This window comes from Vigna umbellata, chromosome 3 (genome assembly GCF_029865625.1).
Source record: "Vigna umbellata cultivar VRB3 chromosome 3, Vumbellata_1.0, whole genome shotgun sequence".
In the NCBI taxonomy this organism is placed as follows: domain Eukaryota; kingdom Viridiplantae; phylum Streptophyta; class Magnoliopsida; order Fabales; family Fabaceae; genus Vigna; species Vigna umbellata.
In genome coordinates, this window is record NC_142167.1 from 10,685,752 (window position 1) to 10,710,786 (window position 25,035).

At 33.1% G+C, this 25,035-nt stretch overlaps 2 protein-coding genes across 3 annotated transcripts; both read left to right on the forward strand.

Annotated features, from left to right (window-relative positions):
• The first annotated feature begins 2,570 nt into the window (after nt 1-2,570).
• On the forward strand, nt 2,571-5,306 carry LOC148201634 (PKS-NRPS hybrid synthetase cheA-like). The gene is made up of 4 exons (XM_088109452.1): nt 2,571-3,862; nt 3,941-4,450; nt 5,038-5,103; nt 5,186-5,306. Exons 1-4 carry the CDS (start codon nt 2,571-2,573, stop codon nt 5,304-5,306), a joined length of 1,989 nt encoding a protein of 662 aa, XP_087965578.1.
• Nucleotides 5,307-5,320: 14 nt separating this feature from the next.
• Nucleotides 5,321-23,921, forward strand: LOC148201635 (DNA-directed RNA polymerase 3, chloroplastic-like). Of its 2 annotated transcripts, XM_088109168.1 has the most exons (12): nt 5,321-5,478; nt 5,584-6,000; nt 6,339-6,389; nt 11,030-11,100; nt 11,368-11,452; nt 11,553-11,705; nt 15,705-15,779; nt 16,338-16,427; nt 18,080-18,127; nt 18,202-18,316; nt 22,302-22,405; nt 23,266-23,921. In XM_088109168.1, the coding sequence occupies exons 1-12, from the start codon at nt 5,434-5,436 to the stop codon at nt 23,374-23,376; spliced, it is 1,365 nt and encodes a 454-aa protein (XP_087965294.1). In that variant the 5' UTR covers nt 5,321-5,433; the 3' UTR covers nt 23,377-23,921. The 2 variants fall into 2 exon arrangements, with proteins under 2 accessions (XP_087965294.1, XP_087965295.1); XM_088109169.1 differs by lacking the exon at nt 22,302-22,405.
• Nucleotides 23,922-25,035: the final 1,114 nt, after the last annotated feature.

Consider the following 25,035-nt stretch of genomic DNA (forward strand, 5'->3'; position numbering starts at 1 on the left):
TTTTATTATACTAAAAATGACAATATTTATTTAATTTTTAAAATATTACATATATCTCTATAAAAATTTGTCATAAAAGTAAGAAATAGGCACATTTTGTACAACCCACAAAGAAAATTTCATATACTTTCACTAATATTCTTTTAAAAGCAAAAAAGAAGAAGAAAGATTGTATCCTTGGGTTAAAAATATATATTTTCCAATTATGGTTGATTATTTTAAGAGATTTTTATTATTAAGGAATTTAATTTGTTGTTGTGAATTTAAATACGATATATTATATTTATTTACTTTTATAACTACTTACTTTTGATATATGTTATGGTTTTTATGAGGTTTTCAAATAAAATTCAAATTTTATAATTTTATTTTTGTATTAATATCGATCAATATACTATATTACATAGTATGAAAGATAAAGTGAAAAATATTTTGTTAATCCTGATTAAATTTGAACCCATGTATTGAGCAATCAATGACCTATTTTAATAAAACACATGGAATTAAAAAAAATATTTAAAGGAAAATATTCTCCTGAAAAGTTTTTGACCATATTCCATGTACAGAAACCTTAAAATGGTATATACATTTAAAAAGAAACAGTTATAGCACATTACCTAAATACGAAGATTCTTGTTGAGATTTTTCTCAATTTCTAGACATGATATTTTACTGGGTTGACCACAAGGCGCACTTTGGGTAATCAATATTTAGCAGTGAATTTAAATCGCATTAAAGATGAATAAGCAAAGAAGAAGAAGTTGTGGCATTTATGTTTTGAATAATCATAGGAAGCATTGATAGTAGACATGATTGGAATGATTTGGAAAAATGATGTCTTTAGTTTTTGGTTTGACTAGGGCATAGGGGTGTTTGGAGAGAGCATTTGCATCAATGAGTTGAGCACATGAGCATTTCTATATCAGTCCCCAAAAGGGTTTAATTGGGAACATGTCACACTGGCATTGGCGTGAAGAGGAGAGAGAAATTGGGGAATGTCATGAATTAAAAACTAGAGGAGTGAATCTTCCTGCACCTCCCTCACCTCATCCTGCACCCCCAAAATTATGTATATACCCTTCAATTAATTAAAAAAGTCAAAACCTTCATTTAAAGTCAAAACTGTAATTATTAAATTTTCTAACTCCCAACCACATTCCCTTTTTTATAAATCCAGCTGGTGCGTGCACTGTTCATTCATGATAATTTTTACTGTAGCAAGTGAAATTTGGAGTTACAGCAGCAGGAGGAGGAGGAAGAAGACTGCGCCGGCGAAGGTACGCAACCGCAAAAAGACTCCGCCGCACTTCGAAGTGCGTTTTTAAATTTGGGTGACGCACTTTGAAGTGCGTTGTGTTTTATTTTTTTTTTTTCATGTTTTGTTTAATTTTTTCTTGTTTTTATGCAAATTTTTTATTTAATCTTTTGTAATTATACAATGGTGGGGTGGGGTGGTGGTCTAGGTTTTTGGGAGATTTATTTATGTGAGCGTGAGGTAGAGGAAGACAGTGAGGTAGTGAGGTGTGGGTAGCATTGGTTTAGGGTTTAGGCCGCGCCGCACTTCGAAGTGCGCAATTTGTAGCCGCCGCACTTCGAAGTGCGTTTAGGAATTTGTATCCGCCGCAGTTTGAAGTGCGGTTGTGGTTTTTTTAGTGAAATTCTAATTTTTTTTAATGTTTTTCTCATTATGTTATTATTTTTAATTTAAATTTATTGTTTTATGTTTTTTTTTAATATTTTTGTTATTATGTTATTATTTTGAATTTAAATTTATTGTTTTATGTAATTTTTTTAATGTTTTTGTTATTATGTTATTAATTTTAATTTAAAATTATTGTTTTATGTTATTTTTTTAATGTTTTTGTTATTATGTTATTATTTTTAATTTAAATTTATTGTTATTATGTTATTATTTTTAATTTAAATTTATTGTTTTATGTTATTTTTTTAATGTTTTTGTTATTATGTTATTATTTTTAATTTAAATTTATTGTTTTATGTTATTTTTTTAATGTTTTTGTTATTATGTTATTATTTTTTATTTAAATTTATTGTTTTATGTTATTTTTTTAATTTTGTTGTTATTATGTTATTATTTTTAATTTAAATTTATTGTTTTATGTTATTTTTTTAATGTTTTTGTTATTATGTTGTTATTTATAATTGAAATTTATTGTTTTATGTTATTTTTTTAATTTTTTTGTTATTATGTTATTATTTTTAATTTAAATTTATTGTTTTATGTTATTTTTTTAATGTTTTTGTTATTATGTTATTATTTATAATTGAAATTTATTGTTTTATGTTATTTTTTTAATTTTTTTGTTATTATGTTATTATTTTTAATTTAAATTTATTGTTTTATGTTATGATTATTTATTTTAAATTTTTTTCATGAATTATGGTTAGTCATTATGGAGTGATTAGGGAGTGTATTTAGGTTATATGAATTTTTAGTAATTTAGGTTATATTAATTTTTTTATTAGAGAGTGTTTTTGAATTTTTGATTTGTAATTTAATAAATTTTTGAATTGTAATATTTATTGTAGGTCATATTTAATTATATGAGATGGATAACTATCCATATTTGGATTCTGAAATAAATTCTGATTTTATATCGGAATTTTCTTATTCTTTAAAAGAAGTGGGTGAGGGTGATTATTCAGATCAATTTTCCACTGATAAAATATTCCCAACACGCGCCGATTTAATTCAATGGGTTCGAAAGATTGCATTTGATCTTGGATTTGTTGTCGTCACTATAAGATCTGACACAGCAACTGGTGAAGCTGGTAGAAAGACATTTATTTTGTTAGGCTGTGAAAGAAGCGGGAAGTATAGGAAGTATAAGGCAGATGTTCAACCTAGTTTATCTGGCACAAGAAAATGTGAGTGTCCGTTTAGGTTGAGGGGTAAACCTAAAGGAGATGGTTGGGTGTTGAAGGTTATGTGCGGCTATCACAACCATGAATTAGCAGAGACTTTGGTCGGTCATCCTTTCGCGGGTAGGTTAAATGCGGCTGAACAATCAATTCTTGTGGACATGACTAATAGTCAAGTAAAGCCGTCAAATATTCTTTTGACTCTGAAAGAACATAATGAAGATAACGTGACAACAATAAAGCAAATATATAATGCGAGGTACACGTACAAACGATCTTTGAGAGGGTCTAGAACGGAAATGCAGCAGTTGATGATGTTGTTAGATAGAGACAAATACATCCAGAGAAGTAGATGTTTGGACGATTCTGACGTGGTAAGTGACTTGTTTTGGACACATCCCGATTCAGTGCACTTAGTCAATTCTTTTAATATTGTTTTCTTAATGGATACGACGTACAAGACGAACAAATATCGACTTCCGTTGCTCGAGATTGTGGGAGTCACATCAACTGGTTTGACATTCACAGCCGCCTTTGCATTACTTTCAAGTGAACGCCAAAGTAATTTCACTTGGGCATTGGAAAGGTTCAAAGGATTATTATTGACATCAGATGGCGGTCCACGCGTTATTATCACTGACAGAGACCTTGCTTTGATAAATGCAATTAATAATGTCTTTCCGGAGACTTATCAGATGTTATGTACATTCCACATTGCGAAAAATGTTAGAGCCAAATGCAAGATGTTAGTGGATAAGGTTGAGTCAGTGGATGTGTTGATGGAAGTGTGGCAGAATGTCATGGATTGTGACGACCAGTCTATGTTTAGTGCTTATGTTCATCGTCTTGAGTATGCCTCTTCTCCATGGCCTCTATTTTTTGATTATGTCAACCGCACTTGGATAATTCCGTACAAGACATACTTTGTCAAGGCGTGGACGAACAAAGTTATGCATCTAGGCAACACTACAACAAACAGGTAATTTTTATTCTCATCGGCTTTTTGTACTTATGTATTTCACATTTGTGTGTAATGTATTAATGTGATATGTGACAGGGTTGAGTCTGCGCACTGGAACCTGAAGAGATTATTGGGATCTAGTATGGGAGACCTATGCTCGTGTTGGGATGCCATGCATAACGTCATAGTCCTACAACATAACAAGATCAAGGCGTCCTTTGAACAAAGTTTGAACGTAATAAGTGATGCTTACAAAGGTTTAATATATAGAAGACTTGTTGGGCGTGTTTCACGATACGCTTTAGGACTTATTGCTGATGAAATGGAGCGAGTCAATAAAATAGGTATGGACAGTGGTCGTTGTGGATGCATTTTGAGCTCAACATACGGCCTACCATGTGCGTGTGTATTAGCACGATATCAACCTGGAATAATTCCACTTGGTGAAATTCATGTTATGTGGACCCGTTTAAGCATTTCAAGTATTGTTTCTAATGAATCGCTTCCAGAGTTTAGCATTGACCGTGAAGTTCAATTGGTACAAGAAAGATTCAAGAAGGTTGACATCGGTGAAAAGGTCAACATAAAGCAAAAAGAAGAAGAAAGGTTGTATCCTTGGGTTAAAAATATATATTTTAATATTATGGTTGATTATTTTAAGAGATTTTTATTATTAAGGAATTTAATTTGTTGTTGTGAATTTAAATACGATATATTATATTTATTTACTTTTATAACTACTTACTTTTGATATATGTTAGGTTTTTTGGTAAAAATTGCTCTAGAGGAGCATATCTCTGGGTAGTGGGATTTGTTATCCTTTTGTATTCTGCTTCCATTAACAAAATAATCCAACATCAATGCTTACTTCATTTCTTTCTTTTTCTTCTTACTTTTAAGGTGTTGGTTTGTAACAACCTTACAACTTGGTTTTGTTTGGTTAAGTTAGGTTTAAAATTCATTTCTTAATAGATTTCAGTTAGTGGTCCAAGTGGATAAGCCTCTTAAGGTGTACACTCGAAGGCTCAAACATATAGGCCTTAATTCTCACTTTAGGTAAGAAATGGAACTGTAGGTATAAGTTAGTTACGGGACAGAGGAGATACTGAAATCTATTATATAGGGAAATAATGGAATTTTGGGATAGGGATTTTCATTTTGAAAGATAATAGTATCTGGGGCTTGGGATGCAGACTGTTTCTTCTTGTATTGCCTTTTACTGCAGAATATACTGAATTTGATAGACATTCTCTGTTAAAGTAAGCCCTATCCAACTAAGTGAGGTAAAAAGGGGCTTTTCATGAACTGAAAATGCATTCATTTGACAACCTTATATGACAGATTTTCTGAAGTTATAGATGGGACCAGAATGAATTGGGGTAACCACAGCATAAATTTCCAAATTCATCCAAATGGCCCAAATCCATACAAGTGCCTGGAAATTGTTTATTCAATCATGTAATTAATTCTCAACTTTGCATATATTCTTGTTTGACTTGTAGGTTCCTTTACCAGATAAGCCACCTGTAGAGGATTTAAAGCTAATTCAGGAGTGGAAATGTGGTCTAAGGAAGGCAAAAAAAATTAATATGGAAAGGCATTCTCTAAGATGTGACACTGAACTTAAGCTTTCTGTAAGATCTCCCTTTCATTATAGAATAACTTTCATGTGATACATTTAATCTATCCCATGATTCACTACACCAGTGATAATTAAAACCAAATAATTTATAAAACAGGTGGCAAGAAAAATGAAGGACGAGGAAGGCTTTTATTATCCACACAATCTTGACTTCCGTGGCAGAGCATATCCTATGCATCCTCACTTGAATCATTTAGGTTCTGATCTGTGTCGAGGACTACTTGAATTTGCAGAAGGGAAGCCACTGGGAAAGTGTGGACTAAGGTGGTTGAAGATACATCTAGCAAATTTGTATGCTGGTGGTATTGAGAAGCTATCTTATGACGGGCGGTTAGCATTTATAGAGAATCATATTAATGATATAATTGATTCTGCTGATAACCCTGTTAATGGAAATCGGTGGTGGTTAACTGCTGAGGATCCTTTTCAGTGCCTTACTGCTTGTATTAATCTATCAGAGGCATTAAAAAGCTCTTCACCAAATTCTTTTATCTCACATCTTCCAATTCATCAGGTAAATTCTTCATTACAAGCTTTTAAACAATGTAAAAAGGAAACTGTGCCTTTTTGGTGTTCTTTGCATATTAATCAAATCAAGTCTAAGTGTAGACCCTCAAGACAAAATTAGATTTTCAATAAAGTTTTACTATCTGAAAGGTAGCATGCAATCACAGAGAAAACCAAAAAACACGAAAAAAAGAAAATATAAATTTGGTAACCAAACACTTTAAGTGAACGCACTGTGGGTTTTTGTTGTTGCAAAACTCTATGGTATGAGATTACTTTTCAGTTTATAATTTTTTCTGTATGAATAAAAATATTTCTAGTAATGCTGCTCTAATGAATTTTTAGGACGGTTCCTGTAATGGCTTACAACACTATGCAGCACTGGGAAGAAATGAGGTAGGTTTACTTGTCTGACTTTTTTTGTTTTGCAATCACTCTTTATATAATCTGTTATTTCATTTGTTTATGATTTTTCTGTTGTTTAATGTTTTTATATAGCTTTCTTCAACATTTACACTCAGATTATTTTTCAACATTTTTTTTCCCTCTTTTAGCTTCATTCATGCTCAATTTCTTATTTAAAATCTTATTTATGTTGTATCAGAACAAAATTGATCTTAAAACAACTTTTTACCAAACATACCCAATCAAAATATTGATTTGATAATTGTTGAAATATGGGTGTATATACTGCACATTTACTGTATGTATATAGTATGTTTGTATGCATGTATGTATATACATATGTATGTTTTTGTGTGTGTGTATATATATGTATAATGGTATCAAAGCTCTAGGTTTTTCTTACAGTTGCTGCAATTTCATCGTAACAGCCTTTATTGCTGTTTTATTTTTGTAAAATCACCCATTAGACTGGCAGTTGCTAATTTGCATCTCCACGATGTTTGATCCTAAATCAACAAAAGAAGATTCCAATTTTTTACAAAAGACTGGTGAACTTCAAGGCATTAGAACTTTGTATAGGTTAAATGAGAAACTCTCTGATTCATGGTCTCATGATCTCTGCGGTAACATTTCTTGTATGAGTGTCTCGTATGGTGCTATTGTGGATTCAGTAGCCATGGATCATATGACGTACTCATCTCAACTCTTTCATTCTTATGCCCCATGTCCAAGCAATAGGAAAATTATTGTTGCCAATGACTCTTCTACAGTTGCAGGATTTGGAGATATCCTTTTACCCTCCAAACCTATTCTTAAAGATGTTCTCCATGTTCCAAAACTCTTGACAAGTCTTTTCTCCATCAAAAAATTAACATATGACCTCAATTGCTTTGAAATGTTTTCCCGATCTTTGTGTGTTTTCCAAGAGCAGGACTCAGGGAGGAGGATTGGACTTGGTCAGCAAAGAAATGGGCTCTACTACCTAGAACCATTCCAAGAATCCAAAGTTGACCGACCCATGTCTCATCTCAATATATCAAATGAGGCCACTCTTTGTTTGTATCATTGTTGCTTAGGAAATCCATCATTTTCTGTTTTTTAAAATTATGTTTTCGCCTCAATTTTAAAATCTAGGCACCTCAAAGTTGCATTGTGAGGCTTGTGAATTGGCTAAATTGATAGGAATATGAATGTATATGTAAGGAGGAAGGTTGTTAAAAAATAGGTAGTTGTCAGGAGGTTTGGAGGGGGGAGAGACTTTCAGTGAAAGTCTATATAGTGAGAGGTAGCCTTGTCTGGGAATGAGGATTCTGGTTTAGAAGAATAGAGAACATGATTATTGCTATCCTGTGTAGGAGGGAACATTGTCCCTGGAGACATTGTACAGGTTGTTTTGTTGACTACAATCTAATAATCAGAGTATTTTCAGTGTTTTGGAGTGTGATATTCCTTTCTGTGTGTGAGTGCTGATAAATAGGTTTCTTTTATCAAGAAACCTAACAAACACACCTGTGTGTCTTTCCCCATCAACAATAACAGAAGTCCACAATCTTTCCAATTAATCCATAGTGATATATGGAGACCATATACTACATGTAATATCCCTGGGGCTGTTGGTTTGTGTTTGTAACCTTTTTTGATGATTGTGCTAGAGTTACTTGGCACTATTTGCTTGAACAAAATCTAACATGAGCACTATTATTCCCATTTTTCATTCAATGATTCAAAATTATTTCGAGCTCCACATAAAAGGATTTAGGTTCCACAAGGCTAGGAATTATTTGAACGAAAATGTGTATACTTATTTTCATTCCAAAGGGATTATTCATGACTCTTAATGTCTATACTCCTCAACAGAATGGAGTGACAGAGAGGAAAAATAGGCATTTGCTTAACACCACCCAAGCACTTCTCTTTCAAGGGAAAATTTGAAAAAGTTGTTGGAGAGAAGCTGTCTTCACTGCTGTGTATATGATAAATAGGCTTTCTCTCACATAGCCTAGAGAACAAAAGTCCACTTGAAACCCTAAACTATTATCTCCTTCACTTCCAGATCTCAAATGGCCTCTTTCCTAGAATATTTGGGTCAACTTTTGTACATACCCACAACCACAATGGAGACAAACTTGATACTCTGGCAGTTAGTTGTGCCTTTCTTGGTTATTCACCAACTCAAAAAGGTTACAAATGTTATAAACTTTCTTAAAAATTGTATATCTCCATTTATGTCACTTTCATTGAAACTTAATCTTTTTCTGCAATTCTGGCTCCCAAGAAGTCCTTTCAGGAAATTGTGATGACCACCTTGAACCCTTTGTTCTGTCACATGCTCTAACTGAAGCTGATAGGATATGTAATGTGTATGTTAGGAGGAAACGTATAAAGAAAGTAGTTGTTGGCTGGTTAGGTTGAGTGAGACTTTCTATATATAGTTGGGGGTCTTTGTTTGCAGGGATGTTTTTTTGGATCATTGCCATCCTGTGAGAAGGGAACATTGTCCCTTGGATGCATTCAGGCTGTACTTGTTGCATAGAATCAATAATACGAGATCTATTTAGTGAGTTTAGGTGTTTGCAGTGGTTTTCCTGGTTTCCTCTATCTAGAAACCTAACAGAAGCCTACAAAAATGAACTTACAACTGAGCAAATTAATTCTAGGGCAGAGCACTCCAAGAGATTGTACCCATAATTTTCCCAAAAAATACTGGAATCGAATGCTCAGAGCAGCCCCAAGAGTTTGTACCCATAATTTTCTAAGATTCAAGAATGTCTTCACAAAAAGGAAGAGCATACCAAACATGTGGCAAGTCCATGAATCCAATCCACATAAAAGGATTCCCATAAAAAATACTGGAATGGTCAGAGCAGCCCCAAGATTCAACAATGTCTACACAAAAAGGAAGAGCATACCAAACATTTGACAAGTCCATAAATCCAATCCAAGTTCTGAACCTGAAACTACAAACATTTTAAATCAGAATGTATACACTTTGTTTACTAAACATTTAAATCAGAATGTATACACTTTGTTTACTAAACATTTAAATCAGAATGTATACACTTTATTTACTAAACATTCACAGAAAGTGGGGGTAACAATACTTCTAGTTTATCTTGATGACATTATAGTGTCTGGAAATGATGAAAAAGAGAAGGAAGACTTGAAACAGAGACTAGTCCAGTAAATTGAACTAAATGAGCTGGGAAGACTAAAGTAGTTTTTAGGTATTGAGGTAGCAAACACTAACCAGGGAATTTTCAAATCTCAGCAAAAATATATAACCTTTTTGCTGGTAGAAATTGAGAAAATTTGGTGCAGACTAGTGTCAACTCCAATGGATCCCAATCACAAGTTATGTAAGGCTGAAGAAGAATCAGCTGGAGACAAAAAGATGTATTAGAGGCTGATTGGAATATTAATATATTTGGTTCACACACAGCCAGAAATTGCTTATTTAGTGAGTATCATCAGTTTATGCATGAACGAAGGAATCTCATCTTCAAGCTGCTTGTAGAATTCTACAGTACTTGAAGGGAAGCCCCTGAAAAGGGAAATACTGTTGAAAAGAAATGGAGGACTAACTCTTGGATCCTACACTAATGCAAGTTATGCAGGTTCTCTTGTTGATAAAACATCAACAACTGAATATTGTTACTTTCCTAGGTGAGAACATAGTGACATGGAGAAGCAAAAAACAGAATGTGGTGTCAATATCATCTGCTGAATCAGAATTTAGGTCCACAAGAGCTATGTGAGTTATTATGCATAAAAATTATCTTAGATGGCTTGAAGATTAATTTGGAGGGACCCATGAAGCTCTGCTGTGATGATAAATCAGCAATAGACAATGCACATAAATACGTTGAACATGACAGAACAATACATATAATAATAGATAGACACTTCATCAAGGAAATATTAGAAGAAGGTTTAGTATGCGTGTCATACACTTCGTCCAGGCAATTGGTGGCTGATGTGCTGACAAAAGGACTCAATACCTCAGACTTCCATAATCTCAACCAAGTTGGGAATTGAGGACATTTATTCCTCAGCTTGAGAGAGGGTGTTGAAATATGGGTATAAATACTGCATTTACTGTACAATAAATATATATCAATTAGATAATAAATATATATTTGTTTGTAAGAAATCCCTAAAATTAAGAGATTGGGATTAGGAATTTGTTTGGTAGGTTTGCTCCAGATTTAGAGCTTTTATGTCAGGAATTTATTTCCTTTACTTGTGGAAATTTATTTCTTTTATTTTAGGAGTTTTATTTCCTTTTAATAGAATTTCGTTTTTCCTTTAAAGACCTATGTATTGTTTCTTCTTGAGATCAAGAAAAGTAATTCCATAATTATTTTTTACTGCATATACATTTTTTTCACAATTGCAATGATTGATAATTACATTTGTATGACAATTAAGGTGTTTGTCACATTCTAAAATGGCTACCATAATCGTAGTCAGTGCAGAGTTCATTAATCTTTCCCACATAGATATTTGGTTACTTTATTTTTTTTTTATATGCTTCCTTCCATTACTAGAATTGTTAAGTGATAAATTATTTGATTTTATTTTCTAATCTCTGATTTACCACTCCATTTACTGGAATAAATGTACTTTCTCAGCCGGAGGCTGCAGCGGTTAACTTAGTAGCTAAGGAGAAACCTGCTGATGTATACACAGAGATTGCTGTTAGGTATATTAAACTTATTACAGTATATTCAGCTCTGGGCATTTCTTGTTACTTCCGTACTCCCTCACCTTATAAAAATGTTTACATTTATTTCTTTTCATGGAGTGGTTACATTTTTGTGTGATCTTACTTCATGACCGACTATGCTTTTGAGTAAATTATCCAAACTCAGAACTTTTGTGGTCCATCATCCCATGTATGTCCAATTAATTCTTGTCATAATTGCTTTGGAAAATTAATATTTTAGTCACTTAATTACAATATGAGTAGGGTTTATGATATAATGAGACGAGACAGCAACAAAGACCCAGATACCTTTCCAAATGCTTTGTTAGCAAAGGTGTTGATTGATCAGGTCAGTCTTTATTTAAATTTTCAAGGTTGTGCTGATTGCTAAATGATATTGATTATGTCTTTTTTATCTGTTCCTATTCTAAACTTTTGGAAATATTCAGATTGATAGGAAACTGGTCAAGCAGACGGTAATGACTTCTGTTTATGGTGTTACTTTTATTGGGGCGCGGGAGCAAATTAAGAGAAGATTAGCGGAGAAAGGTCTGATTGATGATGATAGACTTTTATATGCTGCAGCTTGCTATGCAGCTAAGGTGGGTATCAACAATATTATATTCTAGGATTTTAGCTTTTTGAGATTGCAATAGCTTCCTTGATGGGCTATTATTAATCTATGATCATTAATGTTAAACTATATGAAAGAGAGAAATTGAGATAAAGCCATGTGTCTGAGACAATATGAATGTTTTATGTATATTGAGAAAGAAGAGTAAATAAATAAAGGAAGATTTAATATCGTATGAACATAAATAAGACCTCCATAACAGATTCTCTTGTATTTTCACACTATATTGTTGGTATTCAAAAGGTCGACTTGTCTAACTATTCCACTTGGACTTCTGAATTTGGGTTATGGTTAAGTGGGTGTACCTACAAATCCTTTTTCACTACAATTGCTTAATTTGTTCATACAAAAGATGTGAACACTTGTTGATTGCTTGCATAAACTGATTAACATCAATTGCAAAAAGATAGATCAGGTATAGTAATGGTAGGGCTATGTATTGAGGTTCACGTTGATCAAAGTAACAGATTCTCTTCTATATCTCTCTAGATCAAAGTGAGGTTCACGTTGATCTGCCATTAATTTTTTATTTAGATCCATAGGGCTATATATTGTTCCAGAGTCAGTCATGCCTGTTTCTTTCAAGGTATCTAAAATATATTTCCTTTTGAGAAACTACAATACCTTCTTTTTATTGAGCCACTTCAATTCCTATAAAGTATTTAAGACATCCAAGGTGATTGCATAGGTGTTTGTTTAAGATTCTAGAAGCATCATTCTGTGTCGTGACGATGTCATCAACACAGACAAAGTAAACACATTTTCATGACAATAAAAAACTAAGGCCTTGTTCACTTGAAGGGATTTGGAGGAGAGTAATTGAAGGGATTTGAGAGGATTTGGAGATAAATTTTTTTGTTGTTTATTTGAGTGAATTTGGAGATAAATTAGAGTATATTTGGAAGTAAAATTTGTGAGAATTAGTGTAGGATTTTATTGACGTGACAGATTAAAAAAATTTACTTGCAAATCCACTCTCATTTACCTCTAAATTCACTCAAATAAACAACAAAAATATTTATTTTCAGATCCTCTCAAATCCCTTCAATTACTCTCCCCCAAATCCCTTCAAGTGAACAAGGCCTAAATGATCTACCTCATTGTATTTAAGCCCAATGGTTTGAACATGACTAAATTTTTTAAACCAATCATGAGGAGAATTGCTTGAGATCATAGAATATTGCAACTTACAAACATAGTCAAACTCCCCGTAAACATCATAAGGTTGCTACAAGTGAATCTTCTCTTCTAGATTACCATGAAGGAAATCATTTTTTGTTGCTAATTGATGAATAGGAAAATGACATATAACTATCATGGCAAAAAAGAGATGCATAATAATCATTTTGGATACGGGAGAAAAAGTATCACCATAATCAAGGTCATAGATCAAAGTATATGATTTGGTTACTAATTTAGCTTTAAGGTGCTCAACTTTATGATTTGGCCCAACTTTTGCGGTATAAACCTAGAGACAACCAAAAACCTTTTGTCCAGCAGGAAAAGGAACTAGTCCTATCTATCATTATGTTCCAGAGCTTTCATTTCAACAATTACCAGCTTGTTGCCATCCAAAATTATCAGGTGCCTTGATTACATTTCTAGGAATAGTAATATAAGATACAAAGGAGAGAAAAGGAAAAATAGGAAGAAGACAAACAATGATAGCCTGGAAAATTGGAAATAAGATGAAGATTGTGTGTCGAGCTAGGGGTACCTTTGCAAATTACATTAGGTCAATTTGAATCTTCATTATTAGAATTCGTAGTATGGAATGATGATAGTGAGGACATTGATGACAAGGACTCACCATGTACATTTGAATCCATTGTTGGTAAGTGTTAGGAGGGAGCGTTGGTCTAAGTGAGCTGTGCTAACTAGAGGAATTTGAATTATTGGGAAAAGTTGGAAAACTGTTTGGAATAGGATACACAAAGGGATTAACTAAAGGCATAGGCAAGACCTATTGGACAAAGTTATCATCTTGGGTGGAGAAAGAAGAAAGAAGTTTATTCAAAAAAGGTGACACTTGTAGACATATAATATTTTTTATTGTCAGGGCAATGACACCACAACCCTTACAAGACGAGAATATCCTAAAATCACACATTTGGTAACTCGACCTTAGACTTTATCCAAACTTGATGACACTCCATGTTTAAAATTCGCACAAGTTAAGACTTAAGGATAAATGGAAAGTAGATGTTCATTTGAAAACATTTGGAATATGGAACCTTATTGTCCAACAAAGAAGAGGAGGACATTCTATTAATAAGATAGCAAGCACTATGAGTAACATAACCCCAATGATAGATAGGTAGATTGACACCAAGCAATAAGGTACAATCAGTTTCAACTGGTTAAGATTCTTTGAGATTATCACTCCTTAAGATCTTTATTCCTTGGCCTAACTAGTTTTTGATTTCTTTAAGGAAAGACAGGTATTCAAAAGTTTGGACCAATATTTCTTTTAGTAAACCTAAGTATGACATGAATACTCATTAATAAAAGTGACAAAATAACGAAACTCAAAGGAGGTGACTATCAAATTTGTACCTGACCAAAGAGAATCACATGCTAATTGTGGTATAGAGAAGGTTGGTTGGTAAGCTAAAATACATCACTATAACTCATCCTGACATTGTCTTTGCAGTGTCTTGTGAAAACCACTAGGGTGTAGTCATACAAATCCTAAAGTATATTAAGAAGGCTCTTGGAAAATACCTTATTTACAAAGATAAGAGAAATAGTCAAATTGTTTGGTACTTTGACGATGACTAGCAGGGTCACCAAGCGATGGGGATTAAACTTTAGGGTATTGGGTTCCTGTTCGAGGTAATTTAATATCATGGAAAAGTAAGAAACAAAATACAAAACAATGACATTAGTCACTTTTGAGCTTATATGGTAAAACAATTCCTCAAAGAACTTGAATTTTAAAAAAGTTCCTAAATGCTACTTATACGTGACACCCATATGGTGGAAAAATGTGTGAAGGCACTAGGCAATAATTATGAAACTACTTTTCTTGATCTCAAAAGGAAATAACAAATTGGTATTTAAAGGAAAAATGAAATCCTAATAAAAGGAAATAAATCTCCTCAAATAAAAGAAATAAATCTCCTAAAAATAAAGGAAATAAATCTCTAGACATAAAGACTCTAAATTTTGAGTATATCTAGCAAATAAACTCCTAATCGCAATCCCTTAATTTTAGGGATTTCTTACAAAAACCTCTATATATTAAATAACCAATCTATATTTATTGTACAGTAAATGTGCAATAATTACACCCATATTTCAACACATAGAACATCACACATTACTTCTAATCCTGTCTTTCACGGGAGTGAGCTGGATTGTCATTTGATTAGGGAAAAAACTTGAGTTTGGAGATATCATCATTAGATTGGTCAACTCTAGTGCAGAGGTGGCTGACATATTCACCAGGTTTTTAGGAAGACCAAAAGATCAGTTATATTTGTAGCAAGTTGCACACATCAACATATATCTTCCAACTTGAGGAGGGGTATTATAATTATAGAAATAAGGAGTATATGTTCTATAATGAATATCTGGATAATATATCTATTATTAAGAATGTTTTTATTTATTTCCACATCATATTTTTATTATTAGGGAATATTAAATCTTTTATATTTGTTGTATTTGATTCCTTTGTCTCTGTAAATTAAGTATTCGTGCTGTCTTAGTTACATACTGTTTCAACTCGATGTCTCTCTTTCCTATAGTTCAACAATTTTTTGTTAGGTCATTTGTTCCTGGAACAGTCAATTCTTGATAGAATAGAAAAATGAAGTTTGCTTTCGCTAAAATTTCAGCATTTATGCAAAAAAAGGAAAGAAAGAAAAATCTCTATAGACATTTTCTTTATGTACTTAAACACTCTGTCTTTTTGAATCATGTTAGGAATTTTGATCAAAATTCTCGAACTTATTTTCAATAGGTGACATTGGCTGCCCTTGGAGAAGTTTTTGAGGCTGCACGTGGCATCATGAGTTGGCTTGGGGATTGTGCAAAGGTAGCTCTTTTGTCACTGTATGTTGGATTCCAAATGATGCTATTAGTCCCACAGTATACTTTTGGCATTTTTCTTGTGGGCTTATGCATGTATGTAATGTGTTTCTGCAATTTTTCTGTCTCTTTTCCTGAAAAGGGTGGCTTTGAAGCTTTGTACAGGTTAGGGCTGTCTAGAAATAATTATTTGGAATCAAAACTTTTAGTAACTTCAAAAGAACTGAACTGTCTTCCAAAATCAGTTTCAGTACTGATTTGTTATAGAAAAAGGTCAGTGCACTTGCACTAAACCTAAAATGTTTTCTATAGAAAAACAACTTATGTTGTTCGTTTCATAGAATTTTTGCTGATTTTATAATGCCCAAATTGTTGGAGACGACAGCTATAATATGAAAGTTATTATGTTTAGGAAGAGTTTTGTTACTTGTCTCTTCATTTTACATTATTAGTCTGTATGGCCCATTTTTCAGTTCTATTCAATTTGGATAAATTATTCTTACAATTTAATTCAATTTTTAAGAATTCGGTTCTGTTTGGTTATTTTTGAACAATTCTACTACAGGTGATTGCTAGTGAAAATCAGGCTGTTTGCTGGACCACTCCTCTTGGTCTTCCTGTTGTACAACCATACTGTAAAAGTGAACGTTATCAGGTGAACCTTCAGCATATCAATATTTTTTTTTTTTTATTTTGGTGGTGTTGAAATGAAGAGAAACCATGAGACATGGGTTATAAAAAGAAGAGACAACTGAATCCATATTTTCTAAAAATGAAGTAACTACTTTATCTAATATATTAATATGTCAAAAACTAACTAAATTTAAGATTATATTTGACTGAATTCTAAATTGTAATTTCTTTAACTTACAAAATCATCCTAAAACTTGCATGTATATATAATGACCTCACCAGAAAAATGATTGTCGCGTAGCTATTGGCAGAAAAAATGTAATCTTGAATTAGTTCAACTTAACTAGAAAAATAAATAAAATACTATAATCTTAAATCCTACAGTATACTTCAAGAGAAATAGTGGTTGACCAGCCAACGTCTTGTTTAGAAACCAATTCTGTAAAAATATGTAAAACTTTTGTTACTTAAATATTGTAATAACATTCTTTGGTCATCACAAGGAAGCTCCTCAAATTCATAGGTCTAACAATGATGGTAAAGGTGAATCTTTTAGCAAATCATGTGTACAAATACATGCCTCCACCTTTTCATGTGATAGAGAATTCCAATATGGCTCAAATACTCTTCCTTTTGTGCTGAATGCAGACTTAGAAATCGGCACAACACAACTAATAAATCACGTGCTATGTTTGAAAGGATTGGAAATCTGGATGAATTAATTTTCCACCAATCTAGAATATACAAATCAGCACTTATATCAAGTTCTTCCTTTAAATAATTTTGAAGCTCGGATTTATGTGAAAAGTTTTTATTCAAACCATATGGATCATTCTTGTAACTAGGTTTGTCTACATGTGCTTGTTGTGTGACATTGAGTTCCCCCTTTATGACTTTTATATTCACCAAACACCAACTTCAAAGAAATATCCAATTTTGACTTTAACAATCTTTTGTCTTTTTTGGATCAAAAAGTTGATCATTTTTGTCCATTTCATTTATCTCATTTTATATCTAGGATCTAAGACAACAACAATTAGCTGTAACATTCAATTTGTTAGAATCACCCAAATATTTCCCATTTTTTCAGCCTTATTATCTTAAATGTTGTATTGTTGATCCATTCCAAATTCTTACCACCTCTAACATGTGCATATTTCTAGAAAGATTAGAGGTACCATAGATGCTAAAGTATTTGTTGGAGATCTCATATCAACTAAAAATATAACCAAATATATGAAGGGGATGCAAATGTCGTCATAGAAATTAATGATAATTAACCTGGCAATTATCCCAGCTCTACTCACATGTATTCTAAATCTAGAGTTTTGATTCCATATTAATGTTGATATTCCAATCAATAAACACACATGACAATTACTAAAGACCGAACACATGCTCAATTACTTCAAACATTAACAGAGTTCAAGCAAAACTAATGGAATCAAAGTTTTGGTACTAAGGCTATTCTTTTTTTTTTCTTCTTATTGCACTAAAAAATGAAACATGACAATACTTAATGTACTCAACTGACTATTTATCCAATTTAAATATAGAAAATATGAAACTATTGTCAGGTGCCAATAATTATATATTTCAATCAAATGATATGGATTTTTAAGTTTTTGGTTGATCTCCATATGTTTTACTAATGAATCTCACCATTTACGGCAGATAAGAACATCTCTTCAGCTTTTGGCTTTGCAGAGGGAGGGGACTGCTGTAAGTGTAAACATCTTTATATCCCAATTTTATTTTCTTTCTGAACTATTTTGGTTATTAAGACTGTATTCCAGGTATCTGTCAAGAAGCAGAGAAGTGCATTTCCTCCTAACTTTGTACATTCATTGGATAGTTCACACATGATGATGACTGCTCTAGCCTGCAATGATGCTGGATTATGTTTTGCAGGTTTGAAATTCTCATTTTACCAAAGATGACAACAAATATATGTGAAGTTTCCCTTTGGAGTAAAATATTAATAAATAGTAGTTGGTACTTTGTTATACTTTTTAAAGGTATTGGAATTGTTTGTTTTGTCTTGTGTTTTTTAATTGCACCACGAAGTACAGATGGAGTTGAAATCTATTACTTTTGCCATTGTGAAAAAAAGAAAGTGCAGTTTTCTTGACGCTTGCGTTTAGAGGAGTTCCTTTCTCATGGAATTTGTAGAGAGAAATAGTCTATATTCATGTGATAGAATTCCCCTTTGGTGTGTTGCCTAGGCTGAGGAACATGTATACATATATCATACTAGCATTACCTAGGGATGGCCCTAACCCATATACAAAATACATCTGCAATACATCTAACCAGATCCATTTTTTTTCTGGTGAAGTTCATCAATAGGGAAACTTATAGAATTGATATATGTATAATAAGTGATTAATTTGTTTTTTTTTTTAGAAAATTGCTTATTTGCTCTCTTTTTGTGAGATAGAAAATTCAATCTTAGTACAATAGAAGTTTCTTTAAACCAGCTTCACTATAATCAATGCTGTCAAACATGAGAGATTTCATAAATGATATAATAATTTGATATTATATGATGCTATAAATAACTTTTTATATTTTCTTACTGGAATATTATTATTAGTTTATCATATTATATATATATTTTAAAATATATATTTTTCTAATACCGCTATTCTTTTATCATAACTCTACTTGGTTATATGATATATTATACCTTACATGTAATAACGAAGTTGTTGGACTTTAAATAGAGGCCCAACATAGAAACAGCAATAAAAATAACAAAGCTAAAACCCGTGACTCAACCCTCTACTGCGAGCCTTAAATCTGAAATTGCACAAGGAAATGGGAGTAGCGACAATGGCTAACAAATAGAGAGAGCCTTCCATGTGGGGAGGGAGAGAGAGAGCCATGAAATACATTAGTGCACTTGTCTCATACATTATAACAAAACAGCATGTAGAGAGGAAGAATACACACCTATTCAAGTTACATGCTTTCTAATGTTGAATGCAAATCTCTTGTGCATCATTAGTGAGATGCAATTCTCTCTGTGCTTGTTTTTTAATAAATAAAATGACTTCATCTCTTGATATCAAATTCCTCACTCCACTGTTTTTCCAAATGATCTCTTATTTCATCTCTCTCCTAGAGTATATTTAGTTGTACTTGTTTTGTTCATAATGTCTTTCCAGATTTAGAAAAAGTTTATGCTAAGGCTATTAAATTTTGGGGATATTTTCGTTTTAAAAAAGGGGGTACAAATGATATTCGCCAACTACCAAAAGATACTATGTCAATTGATGTCACCAATTCTTAGGACAACCCTTTTCTTGTCCTCCAAGAAGACCCCTATTTCCATTCAATATGTTCTCCTTGTTCCAACCTGTGGTCCTCTAATTATTTTTGGTTTTGTTAACACCAACTCAACTGATTACCAATCTGACAACTCCACCACCTCTCTTCACATACCAATACGAGGCACAAAGTTCCTCCCATTCTTTTTGAACTCTCATGATCCATATCCTCCTCCAACAAACTCTCATGCTATGGATCCTTCTATATCAACTCGTTCAATGACTCCACTTTAGATTAGCCTATTACTCGGGAAGGTATTCAATCTACACATAATCCATTTCCTATAGTTTTTTAAGTTACCATAGTGTGTCTCTATCATATTCTGTTTTTTTTTTCATTGTGTATCACCATTGTTCCTAAAATTGTTCATGAAGCACTTGATCATCCTAGATGGCGATTAACCATGATTGATGAAATGCAATAAATGTCATGTGGAAGGTTGGTTGCAGATGGGTCTATGTTGTGCAAAGTGGTGAAGTTTATCTCTTTAAAACTCAATTGGAAGCTAAAGGATATACACAAATTTATGGATTTAACTGTTGTGATACTTTTTTCTAATGTGGCCAAGATCACCACAACTAGGCTTTTTTTGGGTACTATTCGCCCATTGGCCATTTCATTAGCTTCCCTGTTAAAATGTTTTCCTTCATGGTAATTTTGAGGAAGAAATTTAGATGAACCAACCTCTTGGATTTGTTGCTCAAGAGGAGTCCAGTATAGTGTGTAAGTCTCTCAATGGTCTTAAGCAATCACCTTGAGTATGATTTGGTAATTTTAGTCATACTGTGTAGGTTTCTGGGTTGAAATGAAGTGAGACAGATCATTTAGTTTTCTATTGTTGTACTTCTTTTGGAAAGTGTGTTTATCTAATAGTCTATCTATTTTGATGATATGGTTATCATAGGGATTGATACCACTAAGATCTCTAAACTAAAGGACCACTTACTCAACCATTTTCAAATTAAAGATCTTTGTTATTTGAAGTATATTCTTGGCATAGAAGTGGCTCAATCAGAGCAAGGTATTTTTATTTCACAAAGAAAATATACTCTTGACATAAAGGAGATGGGGGTGGAAAATTGCAAGCGTATTAATATTTCTATGAATCCAAATCGGAAGTTGAAGGTAGACCTAGGTGTCAAATCAAGATGGTTATATGAGGTTGGTGGAAAAACTCATTTATCTCAATATTATAAGACCTAATATTTCTTATGTAGTTGGAGTTGTTAGTCAATTCATCCAGAATCCTCACACTGATTACTGGAGTGATGTTGTTTGCTTTCTGAGTCAAGGTCAAAGATTGTTATGAGAACTATTGAATATAGTAAAATTAGGTATAAGATTAATCTCCCTTGTGTTTAAAACACACATGGTAATATATTTATAACGAAGAATGATACAAGTATATATGACAACCAAACATAAATATGGTAAATAGAATATATTGTTATATTGTTAAAAAGCCATATCAACAATATTTACCAATATCAAAAGTTTGCGTTTCCCCAATTAACATAAAACACAATATGTAGATTAGGTTGGTTGTCCTATTGATAGAAGATTCACCATAAGATATTGTATATTCATTGGAGGGAATATTGTCTCCTAGAAGAGCAAGAAACAAAATCGTGTTGCTTGATCAATTGTAGAAGCTAAATATTCTGAGTTTCAAATAAGGACCAAGCACATAGAGATCTATAGTCATTTTATCATGGGAGAAGTTGTTGTCCAAGGAACTTTAACTGGATTTATCAACTCCAAGACCAACTTACAAAAATTACTAAGTTCTTGAGAGAGTCTAGAATTCAGTTTACATGTTATAAACATGGTGCATATAATTTATGTGCTCGAGTTTGAGGGCATTGTTAACATTATGGTTGTTATTGTATTGTAAAACTTTCATAAAGCTGCTTTTTGGGTATGTGTGCGTAGTCTAAGGGTGAGTTTTATATGATATACTTTTTCTTTGTAATGCACTTTTCCTTTTTCTCATAATTAAAATTTACATCACTGAGATTTGTACTCATTGGTTTTTCGTCATATCTAGTTTCGAGTAACTCATTCCTTTGAATTTGTCTTTGTTAAAATAGTGAATATACATTAGACTGTATACCGTGTGTAGGAACATACAGCGTATATGACTTTATATAGACTTATTACATCAGTTATGCATGAAGAGAGAGGATATATTTTTCCCTCTAAAATAAATAAGACATAGCTTTAGCAAACAAAATATGCTGTTCTGATTCTCAACAGTCTCATTAAATGTGTTCTGAATAGTGAGTATACAAAAGTTCTTGAAACCGTGGTTGAATCAACTTGCAATTGAAATGCTCAAGACATCTAATCTGTAAAATACCAATAACACAATATCTTACCTTAATCCATTTTTATGAATAAAAAACCCGTTTTAGTTTTCAGGTTCTATAAATATATTTACATTTATTCACATTCTAAGCTGAACTTCGATAAATTTGGAGGGGCTGGGGCCAGTGTCTGTAGAAGAAATGTCTGTTAAGAAGTGATATCTTAGTGCTTAATTATTGTGAAATTATTGTTGCAGGGGTTCATGATTCATTTTGGACCCACCCTTGCGACGTTGAAAAAATGAATCAAATTCTGAGAGAAAAATTTGTGGAGCTTTATAACATGCCCATACTTGAAAATGTAAGTACTTTCTCTGGCTCAAGAATTGTATGCTTATTTTCTTGAAGTACTTGGAATAAAACTTATTGTGGGTGAAACGATGTTTTTTTTCTCTCACTATCAAGCATATACAAATTTCAGTTGACCTTAATTGTGGGTGAAACGATGTTTTTCTATATTTAAAATATAATTATGTAAAATGAAAGCAAAACTGCAAAGGAAAAGAAACTTGCTATGTGGTTAATTTTTCTGAAACATGCCAATAGACAGACATCATATGCACACGTTCATTAACAGCCATTTAAATACATGATTGGTCGTGGATTTGGCCTTATGCTATAATGGTATTTGGTTGAGGACACAAGCGCTAGAACTGGAAGGTTTCTACTGCCTGAAAATTTAAATTAAATTTATATTATGGTGGAATTGATGTCAAGTCTTGGGCGACTGTAAGTTTGCTGCCTAGGGACAAGGTCATGAATTTAAATCTTGGAAATAGACTGTTCTTATGGTTGCAAGCCTACCTGCATCGACCCTCTCCAAACCCCTCTTGGTGCGAGTCTTGTGCCTTTTATCTATCTCTTGCATTATTGTTGAATTGACTATTTATTTATTCGCTTTGTATGTATAAATTACTCTCCGTGTGAACTAGGAGCACTTAAAGCTCAGCTGATCCCACTACAAACTATTACAGATGTTGATTGAGAGAATGCTATGTTTATTATGAAAGTATCGTTGGCCAATATTAAACTAGATAACATCTAAGTTGAAAGTAAAAACTCACTCTAAAATATATTGTTCGTGTAATTCAAAACTTCTTTTCATTTTATACCAAACAAAACTCAGGCTATTTTCATGATGAAACTTTGATTTGTTGGCAGTTGCTCGAGGGCTTCGAGTCTACATATCCAGGATTGGCTTTCCCCTCATTGCCAAAGAGAGGTGAGTTTGACTTAGAGAAGGTTCTTGATTCTCCGTACTTCTTCAACTGAACAATTCTCCAGTCAACAATTATAAGTTGCAGTCAAAGTATTCGTACTTCCAATGCAAAATACGGATGAACGCATGGGTTGCAATTCATCCTTTCTGGAAATGGGAATAATGATCCAACATTTCTTCTAGAGAAGACCAGGAGGGAAAGAAAACAGGTTCTGAAAATATTTTGAAAAATTTCTTGTTCTAGAATGGCTATAGCTGGTGTCGAGATGTATTTGACATAAGGCGGCATAAGAGATAAACTTTTATCTCCCATGAAATTTATAATCACACCTTGGAGAAGGGACACGCCATAGAATTTTAATGTTGGTGATGTTCAATACCTGAATTGAGTTGCTGCTGCTCAATAGACGTGGCTACTTCTAAACGCGTGCAGCAGAATCTTCTGTACAGTGCGGAACATAGGGCTAGAGCTAAGCTTAACAGTCTGCTTGTAAAATTTGTTTTAATTTATTATATATTGTAGATCAGAAGAATTTCGTTACGGATACAATCATGCTCTTATTTTTTATTTCTAATAAAATTATTTATTTACTTGAAATTCAATTTAGAAGTTTCTTATTGGGAAAATTGCTTCCTTAGTCCTCAGTTTGGTTGAATTGTGTCAAATTCATCCTCACTTTTAAAAAAGTTTCATTTTCGTCCTCACGTGGTGTAAAAGTGTGAATTGAATCCAAACATTGAAAAAATTTGTGTCAATGTAGTCATCTCCGTTAAATACACACTAACTCCGTGAAGTGGTTGATTATGTGGCAGTATATTAGTAAAACGTGGCAAATGATTCACTAATGACGTGTCAATGGCAAATGAGTCACATTTAGGGCATTTGTATGTGTGAACGAAAGCAGAACGCGTTTCTGAATTGGGGCTTTTGAAAGCAGAACGCGTCTGGTGATTTGGAAGCGTTTGGTGATTTGGAAGTGCGAAGTGGGTTCCATTCGAAGGTACGTGTATGTTTGCTTTGGTTTGGTGTTTGCTTCGTGTGTGTGTTTGCTTTGGTCCATGCGAAGTGGGTTCCATTCGTTGGGTTTGGTCCATGCGAAGTGGGTTCCATTCGTTGGGTTTATGGTTGCTTTGGTGTGTGTGTTTGCTTCGTGTGTGTGTTTGCTTTTGTTGTGGTCCCCCATAAACTATTATCTCTGTTTGTCGTTGTCCCCCATTATGGGTGTTGTGTGTGGTCCCCCATTGTAAGTGTTGTGTGTGGTCCCCCATAAACTATTATCTCTGTTCTTCGGTTTGGAGTTGGTTGAAGAAGTGTTGATTGGGGTTGGGTGAGAAAGCTTGGTTGTGAGGTTGTGTCGTTTTTTCTTTGGCTCAGGAAGTGGCAATGTCATTGAATCATCAGTGTTGTTCGTCTTGCTCATGGGGGAGCTGTCGTGCCGTTTCATCCAGAGGATTGGTTCAAAGTAACATATGTCATTGTGGGGAAGTTGCTGTGTTGAGAGTGGCGAAAACTGTGAAGAACGAAGGCAAACAATTTTGGGGATGCCCTAATTACAAGGTTTGTTCAATGGCTGTAGTTTCATTTTATTGATTAGTTAATTTTTTGAGTAATGAAATGTTTGTGGTTGGATGTTTTGAACAGCGGACTCGAAACGAAGAACTTCAAGGATGCAATTATTTTAAATGGTGCAATGAAGCTAATTTGGATGAAA

What these genes read in the sequence shown, in the direction of transcription:
- LOC148201634 (XM_088109452.1), top strand. Translation starts at nt 2,571, where the DNA reads ATGGATAACTATCCATATTTGGATTCTGAAATAAATTCTGATTTTATA. An exon ending in GGCAACACTACAACAAACAG is followed by an intron (nt 3,863 to 3,940) that starts GTAATTTTTATT and finishes GATATGTGACAG; the next exon opens with GGTTGAGTCTGCGCACTGGA. An exon ending in AAGCAAAAAGAAGAAGAAAG is followed by an intron (nt 4,451 to 5,037) that starts GTTGTATCCTTG and finishes CTTGGGATGCAG; the next exon opens with ACTGTTTCTTCTTGTATTGC.
- LOC148201635 (XM_088109168.1), top strand. Translation starts at nt 5,434, where the DNA reads ATGGAAAGGCATTCTCTAAGATGTGACACTGAACTTAAGCTTTCT. An exon ending in ACACTGAACTTAAGCTTTCT is followed by an intron (nt 5,479 to 5,583) that starts GTAAGATCTCCC and finishes TTTATAAAACAG; the next exon opens with GTGGCAAGAAAAATGAAGGA. An exon ending in TGCTGGATTATGTTTTGCAG is followed by an intron (nt 18,317 to 22,301) that starts GTTTGAAATTCT and finishes TTATTGTTGCAG; the next exon opens with GGGTTCATGATTCATTTTGG.